Here is a 13286-nt window from a genome sequence, read left to right on the forward strand (position 1 = left end):
TTTAGTATGTACCTGTATGTGTATGCATGAAACGTGCAATATACATTAAGATTTGCCTGTGTGCTCATGTTTTAGAGATGTGTGACATTAGTTGCTTGTACATAATACCGAAACAGCATCCAGAATCGCAAAATTAAGGTGCTAAATAGAGTCAACTCTCTGAGTCTCTAATTACACTTGATACTAAACGAATTTAGAACATTAAATTCATAATAGCAATAAGCATGTACTCTCAAAAAAAACTAACTGCATGCTTGTAGGATTATGTTTCCTGCTGTTCTTTTTGGTAAGACCAGAGTATAGGCGGATGATGTTCCTTCTCTGTATTTAGCAGTAAACAAAATGTGTAAGAACAACACTAATGTTTTGTTTTTTCAATAAAATGAAGGAGAGAAGGAAATGCACTGATCTCCTGAGCGAGCAGGTTTCAGTGGCATGGCCAGGCTGTGGTGGATCTGCCAGTTGGACGTGGGCTGAGAGGAGAGCCCACATACGCTGTGTTTACATCTTCTGTGACTCTTTTCTTCTTCTCACTGCTACATCCACACTGCCGTGCTGTCGGTGGGAAGGTTGTATCTGACTGCTGCTAGGTGGTGGCTGTGTAAATAACCAGGGACACTGGCAGCAAGCAACAGATGGCAAGCAGATTTCAGTAGGAGGCACTGCCTGCTTTGTTTGTGTTGTTTTTTTTGCATACTCATAGGTAAATTGAACAAGTGATAAAGATGGAAGGAGCTTTTTCTGCATGTCTTTGAACAACGGCTGCTGTAACTCTGTTTTGAGCTATCTCGTGCTGTTTCTAGCAAACAGAGTTGCATGCGGTGTGATGAAATGGAGATTGCTGTGAGTCAGAAACAGTAAATTATATGCTCTGTGGCTATGACAGCTCAATAGGAGCACCTGTGGATGGAAAAAGCATTAGTATTCCTTTGGGCACTGTTGACATGATCTTTTTTACCGCTTTATCAAAATGTAATCAAATGAGCATATAAAACTTGGGAGAAGAGAATATTTCTTCTGTACATGAGATAAAACTATACGAACAAACATGCTAATAAAAGAAGAAGAAATTTTAGCTCAAGTGTGGAGCTTAGGGTTCAAAATACAGTCTGTAAGTATGATTTTTTTTTTTAAGAGGACTCTTACTCATCAAGGTAGGGAAGCTTTTCAGTAAACTGTTACTAACAGGGAAAATAGCTTTCTCTTGTCTAGACTCACAGATGGAATCAGAAGCAAAATCACAATGGTCAGAGTTGATTATATATAGGTGTAAGAACACCCTTCTAATTGCATCGTAGATCTTTTTGTTATAAATAATTTTAAACACTCTAATTTAAGAAAATATGTATTTTAGGAGGACACAAGTCTCACTTTTTTTCAATCATTTCAAAAATTTTGCGGTAAGAGATGTTCTGGACTTACAGTGTAACTGAGTGTGTAGATTCTAATAACATAATAACCTGTTTTATGATCTTTGTTTGTTGAATCTTGCTCTTAGAAGTGTTTTCTACTTTCTTTTTGTATCAGAGCTTTCAGAAATCAATCAAGATGCAGAAACATATCTGGGGATGATTCTAGGAACTAATAAATCAGTCAGCAAAAGCAGTTTATCTGAGGTCATGTGATTGTACTGTGTAGATATTAGTTGCTGGTCAATGTCATTAGTGCAGATAAGCTGCTTGACGTAGTCATTGAATAAACAAAACCCTTTGTGAAAGCACAGAAAGATTCTGTATCTAGAACACCCCGAAGTCGAAGAGTTAATGACGGGCCTGCACTGGATTCAGTGTATTTGCAGATGTTGCTGCAACCAACTGCTGATTTTTCTCCCATCCTGTCAGGGAACTCTGCCAGCCATGATTCATGGAATGATTTTTTTGCGCTGAGTAATCTGTGGTTTTGCTTTTTTCCTCTTCCCTCCCTCTTATTTTTACCCTAAACTAAAGTCTTATTCATTTTAGCTAAAGGGAGGGGAAGCTTCTAAAGCATTAAAACAAAACATGAAATACACACTGTTTGGAATAGAGGAATTTTAATAAATATTAAGCTTGCAGTCATATTACTTTTTCTCAGGCAGAATAGTGCAGTGTAGAAAAACAGTTTTATGGCAGAATCAGCTTTTGTTTTTGCTAGTCCTATGGTGTGACAGTTCTTTTAAGACTTTTGTGCTAGTATTGCTAAAGAACATCCAAGTTTTGTGCTGATACTATGCCTCCTTTCTCACAGATCGCTCTGAAAGAAATAAGCCAGACTGCCGCTCTTCAGGGTAAGAACCATATTCCTGTGTTTATTCTTCCCTTCTTTTCCTTTTTTTTTTCTTTACTTTCCTTTTATGGGGTCAATTAGGAAATTAGCCAAAAAATAAAAATGCCTTTCTTCAACTCCTCTGTTTTGGTAACAGTAAGAAAATACCCAAATAACTTTGTGATAAAAATAATTGTGTAATATTCCCTAATTTTTCAAGGAATTGACAGGGTTCACTACACTGTAACTCTGCGCGCTCAGAGTCGGAAAGGCTTGTTTATGTATCATGTACAGGGTTGTTTTGTAAAACTGTGATTTGAGACAAGAAGCACTTACGACTTTTGCTTCTGTGTTCTTTGGAGCATTTGCTTTTGTAGCAGGGAAAATAATTATTGTCTCAGTCAAGAATAGCAACACTTAACTCTGATCCTATCATACCTAAGGTTTCAAAATTGGGTGAAACAAACAGGTATTGAGCAAAACACGTATGCACACATTTTATTTTTATCCAGAATTTCCATCAGGAATTGCCATAGACTTCGAAAGCTATTGATTTGTAAGGCCTCATTTTCTCTTAAGCTTCTGAAAATTCTCTAGTTCTCCTCCTTATATTCTCTCATTTGAGGAAAACAAAACAAACAACAACAACAAACCATCTCTTTCCCTTTTGTCTTATTTCCAAACTCTTCAATCAGTTCTTCTCCACGGAATAAGATCTCCTCCATATCCCTTGGTGGATAATGGGATTTTAATGAAGTTCGGTGATTGAGCAGGCTAGCTAGCAGTGGTTCACCCTTGTGAAATGCCTTTCCAAAGGACACTGCTGGTGCCCAGCCTTCTGACATAATATGGCATGACCTTTTCATTTTATTTTAGGCTATTTTTTTTTTGTTGTTGTTACTATGTTTTTACAGTACACTGGGGTAGTTTTCATAGTTAGAAGAACAGAGGGAGCTGTAAGAAGGAACTTTTAGCACAGTTGATATGCTGTATCTACTACGCATTGCAATGGAAGAGAGGGTGCCTATCCTGTCCCTCCCAAATCCCCAACAGCACTGTAGCTGTTTCCAGCTGTGTGCTTCTGCAATTGCAGTGGAATATTGTCTTTGATTACTCTTATCTGCTTGAAAGGAAATAAAGACTGGTATTTTATAATTAAAAATGCTCATTGTTTTTTCTTTAAAAGATGCAGTTGTTGTCTACATGCTTAAACTTTTATTAGATTATAGTACAATAAATTCAAATGTATTCAAATAATTATCAAAAGGAAATCTAATTTTATCAAAATGTTTAATACAAGGTTGAAACAGGTTCAGTCTGTTCCCCCTTCATATGGCTGGTCTTTCCCACCAGTACCGTTTTGCTCTGCAGTGTGTTTTAGAAGTTCTAATTTGTAACCAGAAGAAAAGGTTTTTAGTATCACCCCCCCCCCCCCCCCCCCCCCCCCCCATTACAATTGCAAAGAATTGCAATTACAAACATGGACCAACCCTGACAATAAAATACTGCCCTAAATTGTCTGGGTTACAGATTGCAAATTCTCCCATGGAAAGCACAGAGAAATTAACAGGCTCATGCAAATTGCTCATTGTGTTGAAGAAAATGCAGCTTCCCAGTATTTCATTCTTGTCAGTAGTGCACTTAGTTTCTAACCTGTTAAACATCTGTGTATCTTCTATCACCTTCTCAATTTCACTGGCCATTGGTGTCATGTTAGTTCTGCTTTATAGGATGAGCTGTGTGGAAGAAAAATGGCTCTGAAAAGGATAGCATGGTTTTGTGCATGTCCCGCTGCTCTTTCTAGGCCAGAGGTGACCAGAGCCAACCTTAATTACGTGACGTACTCTGCTAATTGATACTGCTGCACTCCATGGTTTATCTTGTGTTATCGTGGAAGCCTAATCCTATGGTGACAAATTGCTGGGTGACGTTCTTCTTATCCCTAGTCTGTTCATACCATCTTTGGGAAGAGAGCTGCAGCCACAGGAAGACCAGCATTCCTTGCAGTAAAAACTGAGGGAAAACTAAATAGTGAAGCATCCAAGACTTGAAGTGCAGTGCAACACTGCTCTTAGAAAATGGACAACATTTCAGAGCTGTGTGAGTTACATCAAGGACCATTTCATGGCTTATGCCAATTTTTGATGGGCTACTGCATCCATGACCTCCTCTCTGGAGGCAGCTCATGACAAAGGAAGACAAAACAAAATGACCTAAAGGCATCTTTTCTATTTTTTTCCTTAAGCTGCATGATGTGGGATGGATCTCAAAAGTGCAGCATAACATCCTTCTCATGATCTAAAGTTGAACAAAATGACCGTGCACATCATTGTACTTGAATGCAAGGCCTATTAACGAGAATTTCTGCACTAGAATTAGTATGAAAAAATGGAGGTGGGCATGGGGATGCTAGCTGACCACGTGAAGAGAGATGCAATGAGCCTTAAGAAAAGCAGATATCTGAAGATGAAACAGTGGGTATAAATGTGGCCAAGAGATGGTTGGAGAGGTAGTCCTTTATCCCAGTGTTCCACGCTCATGATACAAGATCACACCAGGGCTTTGTATGAAATAGAGACAAAAAAAAAAAGGAGGAAAAAAAAAAGCCCAAACATCACCACACCCCAAATTCTCCTGAGGCTCTGAAAGGCTACGTTTTAGTCCAGAGCATGATCAGCTTAGTAAAAAGATCATATGACAATATTTCTTGTGATTGTGGAGGCCTGGAGTGGGACCTAGAGTAAGGCTGGTAAGTCTGGGGGTTGGATGAACCAAAGATGATAGGAAATGGTTTTAAAGGAGGGAAACATACCCTTGATATTGCTTACAAAAAGTGCTTTTGATACACTTACCTCTCTTGACAATTAGCAACTGTCCACCTTGCAGGAGAGATTGGATCAAGTGAGGAGTAGCAGAAAAGAGCCTGTGGATATCTTCGTGTACCACTCTGCATGGATTTTTTGTGTTAAATGTTAGCACATAAGTAAGATTGAAACAGATGTCCCATTAATCTAAATAACACCTATTGCTATGTTAGGTTGTTATCTGGAGACATTTAATTTCAAGACCTGATATTACCCATCCTCCAATTATTAAATTCCTGACGGTATTAAAAATGTGTCGATGCTGGCAACAATGATCTGTAATTATCATTATTTCTTGATTTTACTGTGAGGTCATGCACTGTTGGCTCTGATAGCTTCATGTCATGCACTGCTGTAACATGGGTCAATTAGGTCAAAAGAAGTAGACACTTTAGCCTTACGCGTCTAAATGTTTTCACACTGCAAATTATATGACAGTAAGTTAATAGAAGACTTCAGGCATCCACATGTTCACAGCTAATCCTGAACATGAGTAAATCTCATAGAAGGAACTGGATTAACTAGACTGTGCTTTTTTTTTTTCCATGTGGGATAAGGATTACAGATCACAAAATCCAGAAACACAGCTGTGTAATGTGATCTAATTCATTGTAGTTGCCTCGACCTTGGAGATGAGAGGGTGAAGGTAGCTGAAGACTGCAACAATTTATTGACAGGTTTAGTAGCGTATCAATCGCTTGAAGTCAAATAAGGGATCTTGATTTTTAAATCTGGGAGACTACTGTGAAAGTTTGTCCTCAAAATGGAGAGTGTGGGGGGGAACTAGCTCATTCTAACAGCAGATTCTAGGTTTTACTGCTGTATAGTATACATTCTGTCTACATTGTTGTATAGTGTATATCCTGTCTATTTGTAATGTACTAAAGCTCTTTTCCAGCTTGTCATCTTCATTTGATTGAACGAAATTGGTCTGTTTTCATTTAAAATATGTCAAGTCAACAATACAAACAGACACAGCATTTCTTTTGTTCCTTTATAAAGAAGCACTCTAAGTAGCTGATCAAAGGGACTACAGATTCTTTTGGTGAGCTTCTGGTAAACCAAGCTGTCATTTCTATGAATGGTATTTTGTATATGACTTTGGTTTTAGGTTTTTGTGTAGCAAAATTCCATTAGCGAATGATTCTCTGCATTTCTCTTTCCTCTGCTATTTAATGTTGATTTTATGAAATTGTGTTTAATAAATATTTCAGCGATGTTTTAACTGTAGCTTAAAAAAGTGTTTTGCCAGGCCATTTGTTGAAGCATCACCTGAAAACACCTTTTAATTAGGATCTCATGCCTTTAGCAGGGCAGGTAGCGAGTCTTAAGGCACAGTTCAGACAATATAGTGGAGCTCTACTCACTTTCCAGTTAAATTGATACACTTGTACAATTTGTACGATGGGTATAAATCAATACGCTTTTGACATCTTGAGAAAACAGACAATAGAAGGATTTTCTGTGTTGCAACCATTACAGTCAGTCTGCAGTAAGTCGTTTAATAATTCCAGCTTTGTGTATCTGAAGGAGAATGAGTGACCTTTCTTTCACCCTACAAATGTTGCTAGCTCCCAGATATGGAAGTTTGTGTTTCTAGATTGAAGCCTTTCACAAATTGCTGCTAACAGCTGTGTGTTTAACAAAGAGAGGTGTTTTGTCATCAGGAGTAATTTCACTATTAATTTTGTGGGCCATTTAACAGATTTTGCACATCTTAGGTAAATTTCAGTTCAAGGTTAGTGTACTGGAAATGGGCATTGTAAAGAGTGAGAGGTACTCCTGTAACCCTTTGTTGGCCTCTAGGTTCTTTGTTGTATTTTAGTTAACAGTGCAATGTGGACAGACTTCTGATGCTACTGCTAGATCAGATAATGTCTTTTTCTAGTCGAGTCTTGAAATCCTCCCCAGGAGAGAGAGAGATTGAGCCTGGTGATCCAGCTAATTTTCAGCACGCTGACAGCCTGCTTGCCTGTCTCATACTAACTCGACTTCCAAATGATAATGCTGTGGGGAGTCAGTGTTAAAAGAACCAGTCAAAATCTAATTCTTTAGTTCAAACATTGGGTTGCTTTATCCAGGGGGACCACATTCATTCCTACAAGCATCCTGATACCTTGTTTTTCACTGTTGTCATTCAAAAGCTGTGCGTTATCCCCTGGAGAAGTTTGCAATACGTTGTCAATGCAGCTGTTTACCCAGAGGAACATTTCAGTCTTTCACCCTTTCTAGCCAGTGTTTCAGGCTGTAATGCAAATCTGAAGTTTGAGACTTGGAACCTTGCTGACACTTGATGTGAAAGGGAGGGGAAAGGTGTGGATGTGTGACAAAGCGAGGGTAAAAGCCTTCAGGACACCTTTGGGTTGTGCTTAGAAGAATGAACAGATGTTGGGGATGATGCTTGTTTTACTGCTGCATTCTTATTCTTCATAATAAGCCTTCCGAATTTTTAAGGCTGAAGTGTAGCAAGTTACTCTTACTCTAAGCATACTTCTACGGTGTGGAAAAAATGAAGATCTTATGTTTGTGTGTTCCCAGTAGGTCAGAGATTGATGTATGAAGAAGTGTTTGTCCAGAAAGCTCATTTCCTTCCCGGGCCCTGAGGATACAGTTTCACAATTGCCACGAGCTGAGCTAAGCCTGTGCTGCTCCAGAAGGAGCGACCGTTCCCTCCTTTGGGCTGTTATCAGTGCTCATGTGGTTAGTTGGATCAGAAGGCTCATCTCCAAGGAGAAAAAGAGCTGCGTCTCCATTTTACAGATGAAGTGGGTTCAGCAGAGGGAAGCAGAGCCAGACAATAAATCAAAGGTAGAGCTGGAAGACAGGGTCTTGATAACATGACTCTTGTTGTTGACATCTAAAAAGTAGGATCATGTGGCTCTTTTTTTTTTTTTTTTTTTCCTCCTTCTGAGACCTGCATTTTACATTCGGTCACTTGGAGCATGGTGTAATCCCATTGGTTAAATGTGGGTTCAAACTGGTGTAACTTCAGCCTGGAATCTGCTTATGTGTCTTTCTTCTGTTTATCGTGTTTTTCTGGGAAGCAGCACATGCTGTGCACGTCAGGGATGTGCCTCCCTGGAGAAGCATAAGCTGGAGCAATTTTGTGCAGCAGATTTCTTTGATAGCTGCCTTGCCCCAGTAAATCATTATGTTTGATTTCTTCTTTGCAATGTTAATTTTCCCTGCTCAGTTTATACACGTCTCTAAATGAGAAATAAAATATCACAGGTAAAGCAGAGGAATTAATAGCAGATGGGTTAGGCTTAGTTGTTGGCAATTAGGGATCTTGTGGATGTCTAGAGTCTATTGCTACAGATGTTTGTTTTAATGCCACCAATTCTTCACTGTTGTGCTGGGGATTTTTGGCTATTCCTTTCCCAGATAGCAGTCAAGAGTTGTTGTGGAGGGAGCATCCTAGCCAAAGTTCCAGATTCCTTAACTCTAAGCAGAGAAGAGGGATTTGTTTTAATAAAAGAGCACTCTGTTCCTGGTTTCTGCAAAGGGAACTTGAAGGACTGGCTGCTTTGGTGCCCTGAACAACCCCTTCCGTTGTGTGGGCTGCTCTCCAGTGCTAATGCTAATTCATAATGGAAAATAATGCTGAGAATGAGATGGTTGTTGAAGGAATAAAGAGAGAAGGGTTCACCCTCCTCCTTCATTCAGAGAGCTTCAGTGCTCCTTTGGGAGCCCTGTGAACACGAGCCAGTTTTGCTGTTCATCACCTTTCTGAGCAGGTTCCAGTGGAAGGTACTGAGAACCACCCGGGCACCAGGCTGCTCTCTGTGTGGATTGGGATAATTACCTGGAGTGTAAGCCACCGTGGCACACCTTAGTTCTACAAGGGTAGTTTCAGGAAGCACACAATTACCTATTCTAATTATCGTGCTTTCCTTTTAAAAGAAGTTTTGGGCAATTTCACTTTTTCCCTATAAGACAGCAATAATTCTCTTTAAAACAACCAGATGGTTTTCTCTTTAAACCCTGCAGAAAATACACAAGCTCTAGGGTGGATGGAAGCTATGGGGAGAACTGGAATTCTCTGTTTATAAGTAACATGTGAGGAGCCAAATTAATCAGGCATGGTTTTAATTCTCCTGTATGATTATTCGTTCGTTCCAAAGACGTTTAAATGACAAATAGCACATGAAATTCAGCCGGTGGATGGGAGAGAGGGCTGGAAGAGAATTCTTTCCAAAGGTATTTGTAATCGTCTGAAAAAAAAAACAGTAATTTTTCTAGAAGGAGGAGGAGCTGCTAGGGGAAGCCCATGGGATATGTGTCCGGGCCGAGGAGGCAGACTTGCCTGGTTGTAAACATCCAGCTCAGAAGAAGCAGTGGCTCAGGTTCTCCCCGAAAAAAATCACGTATTGGTATTTTAAGAGTGCTGGAGCTGATACATGGGCTTTGGTTCATTTCCCTGAGGATCTGTGTAGGTTTCTTGTTGGACTCAGGTCAGTATCTACATTTTCCTTCACCTCTGGAATTTGAGTGGGAGAGTTCAGTTTGCGTTGTTGGTTTCCATGGCCTCTTTCTCTGATGTGCACAAGAGGCAGGAGATCGTTACTTTTTCCCTTTTTTCTCTTTTTATGTAGTGCTTACCTACTTTGTCATTTTATTTTAACTTATTCCTTGATGTCTGCAGATCATTTCAGTACAGATAATTGGTTACTTTAAGTAGCATCTGATTTTGGCAGGTTGAACATAGAAGCAATTGATTACATACTCCTGAAAAGCATGATACAGTTGCATCCTGACTGTCTCGTGGTAGAGAGCTATTCCTAGTGAGGTCTGTCATATGGAGAGCTTCTTCCATCTTACTGTATATATCTGGTACTTGATGTGCATTTTGCACATCTGTGTATTAGTCTCTGGTTCTGTCATTTGTGAGACAGGTTGCATTTCTGATTTTGCTACAAGATTTCTCCTTTCAAAGGCATTTTGCTCAGTGCAGGTATCGCAATTTGAATGTAATCCCTGTTCTGAACGTAGTCCCTGTTTGTCCTAGTTTTGGCCAGCTGCAACAAACCACAGGCTTGCCTGACCAAGTACTAACCCTTAGTAGGGCTGCGAGGGCACCAGGGATGAGCTGCTTTTGTGTCTGTTCCCAACTGCCTCGGCTGCAGGAAGTGAGCTAAGATTCAGCAGTGCAAAGAGACATCACCTCTTCCCTTGCAGGCCACAACCAGTGTGGTCACAGGTAGGTCCCTTGCTACAGAGGACTGAAGTTAGATCACACAGCTCTAACTGTGGAAAGTATTTCTGAAGGTAAGGGCCTTATAAGTACGTATAGTCACATCTTAATTCTGGCAGTTGTTACAAGAGGTTTGTCTTCTCTTCTCTATACAGTGAACATTCCCAGTCTCTTAAAGCATGAGGCAAAGGCTGATTTTTAGTTAAAGAGAGGATCCAAATCTAATTACATCATTCAAACCACAAATAATGGTTACTTAGTTGAATCTCTCTGTTGATCCACAATATAATACTTAGTAGTTCCAGCAAAAGAAGTACATGAGTGATCTCACAAAACACTAAGCAATGTTCTTGCCTGGAATAAATGCTTGGTGGGAAGAAATAACTTTGTTTTCTTTATTGCAGTCCTTCTATTCCATTTAACATGGACTTCTGCTTCCCCATCTCCTCACACACTGATGTTTAGTATCAGTACAGTACTGGCTCAGACAATTCTGATAGCATTTTGGGATTGGACCACTTCAGGAGGTTTCTCTCCTCTCCTGGGAACACAGCTTCTTATGGGCACCCGCTTTGAAGACCACTGTTTTTTTTATTAGCTTCTTTCCACTGCTTCTTCTAAAACACTCTGCCCATGATTAGCTAAAAGCTACTGCTGCTCCTAAAAGGTGTAGGTTTGACATCTTGGAAGGAAGAGCAGTGTCCTGAGACAAGGACAGCAGTGACAGGGATAGGAGAGGCTTTCCAGCCACACTACTGCTGTATGGGACAGAAGATCATTTTCATTGCTGCCCCATCTGTCTTTTCTTCTGAGGCATAACAGGGAAACATGTTCTGTTAAATGAACATTGTACTCTGTGAACAGACTTCTAATGCTCTCTGTTAATAACAGCAATTAATTTTTTTTTTTTCAGTATAGAACACATCTGAAATGATGACTTAGTAATTCATGTAATTACTGTTCCCATACTATCTTCTGTGTTTTTTTTTTTTTTTTTTTTTTTAAATGACGTCTGTTAGTATTTGGATTGACAAAAATGCTCCTTAGTGCAGTAACTGCCTTGCTGCAGGTGCTAAGCAGGTATTTTGCTTTGCATAATACAGATGTAGTTGAACTACAATAAAAAACAAAATCATTAATGTTCTTGGAGCTTAATTATAAATTGCCAAGAATGTTTTCACAGGAAAAAATAAAAAATAAGATTTTGAAATGTCATCAAAAGGTAAACAACACCACATTATTTACCTTTTAATTAGAGCAGCTGAAGTAACTGGAAGAAATGCCCAAGGTTTTAGACAGGCAACCTCCTTCCATCCTGAAAGACATCTAAGGATCTGTAAAAGTGGCCTTTCTGGAGCAGACAAAAGGTCTGTCTGTTCTAATGTTCTTACTCTGTCTTGCTTATGTCCAAAGCAGAGGCGTAGGGAAGAAGATGAGGAAAAAACCAAGCATGTATTGGAAGGCATCCATGTATTCTTTCAGCATCCAGATTTACGTGACTCAGGGGTCTCCTGAGAGAGATGTTGCTTTGTGTTTAATATCCCTCAATGGGTTTTCTTTAATTATTATTTTTTTTGAATGCATAGAGGCTTTTAGCATTCACAGTGTTGTGCAGCGAGAAGTGCCATAGCTTAACCTTGTGTTGTATGCAGAGAAGTTTTTTTGGCTCTTTTGAATTTGGTGCCAGCTACTTTTGTATAAAGCTTTCCATGTTGTGTAGTGTAAGAGGCTGAGCTGCCATTCCCTGCAGAACCGTAGGATATCTGCCCTTGGAAGGGACCCACAAGGTCCACGGAGTGCAGCTCCTGTGGCTTTGCTACTTCTTGAGGAAATTATCATGCAGTTCTTCTGGGTTTGCCTAGGTTGTGTTCATCAGTTAGGCGGTTGGAAGGAAAAAATCACCATTACTCCTGGAGGCCCAGAGGCGTGTTAAAAGGGGAGAGGGAGGTAAAGTTGTTGGCTGATGTGAAAAAGGTTAGGGACAATTTCCTGCCTTTGGAGTTATGGGCATTGCTAAGAGTGGAGGTCAGCGAAATTACCTGCTATGTTGTCTGGATCCAGAGCCCTTAAATTGCACTGGAGATTTTAAAAAAATAAAAATAATAATTTAAAAAAAGTCTTAATGATTTGATTTGGGCTCAAGGATCAGAGATCAGAGACTGGTTACAAGGGTAACCCCACTGGTGGGTGGTTGTTCTGTCCTTTTGGTTGCCCGAAGAAGCTGAATCTGCTACTTAGTACTTCCTGAATTTCCTCTGCCTACCTGGCTGATGTAAGGCAAATGGTGCATTGATCCAAGTGCAGGGATAAGCATGGGGAAGGCGATGTGTTTTGGGGATTTTGACAGGCTAGGGAGGAGCACTGATGTTTGCGGCTATGAAATGTCCTGGCAAGGTGTTCCTTACAGCTGCTGCTCCAGGAAGGTCCGGTGCAGTCTGTTTTACAAGGTGTTTGCTCGTGAGGCTAAATTTGGTTGAGTGGCGAAAGGTGATGATAGTGATTATGTCTTCCGAGCTGTAACCATCCATTAGAGGCTGCAGTATTTATTATTTTGCAATGTAATTTGAGGTCCCAGATGTTTAAGGCAGCCAGGGTATATGACTGAGGGTGGAGGAAGTTCATTTTGTCGTGCAGGGCATTTTCACGGTGACCTGCTCGAAGATGGGATCTGCTTTACAGGGGAAGCGTCCCCAGTGGGTAAAGACCTTCTCCCGATTGGTGAGGTAGGTATTTTGTGTGCTCTTAAAGCAACATCATTGCCTGCCTTTCATTGCCTGCCTTTGGGGGGTTTTGTAGTGTGTTTGGCATAGATGCAGGTTTTGTAGGTGTAGGTGTGATTTTAAGCTTTGATGGCTGATGCCTCTGTTTCACTTAGAAAAGAATTTGGGTATCTAAAATCTTGAATCTTTTCCCCCACCTTGGGCTAAGAAAGGTACCAGCTTTACCAGTACGCTATACCTTGTCTACATACTTGCACACTCAGA

The 13286-nt window shown here is 40.1% G+C and overlaps 1 protein-coding gene across 1 annotated transcript in view; it reads left to right on the plus strand.

The window, feature by feature from the left end:
• SH3D19 (SH3 domain containing 19) overlaps positions 1–13286 on the plus strand; it is a 78693-nt gene that overhangs the window by 16083 nt on the left and 49324 nt on the right. Inside the window, exon 2 of the mRNA XM_032186049.1 lies at positions 2227–2266. Within this exon, the coding sequence (XP_032041940.1) occupies positions 2227–2266 (40 nt within the window). The remainder of the gene's footprint in view (positions 1–2226; positions 2267–13286) is intronic.

This window comes from Aythya fuligula, chromosome 4, assembly GCF_009819795.1.
Source record: "Aythya fuligula isolate bAytFul2 chromosome 4, bAytFul2.pri, whole genome shotgun sequence".
NCBI lineage: Eukaryota > Metazoa > Chordata > Aves > Anseriformes > Anatidae > Aythya > Aythya fuligula.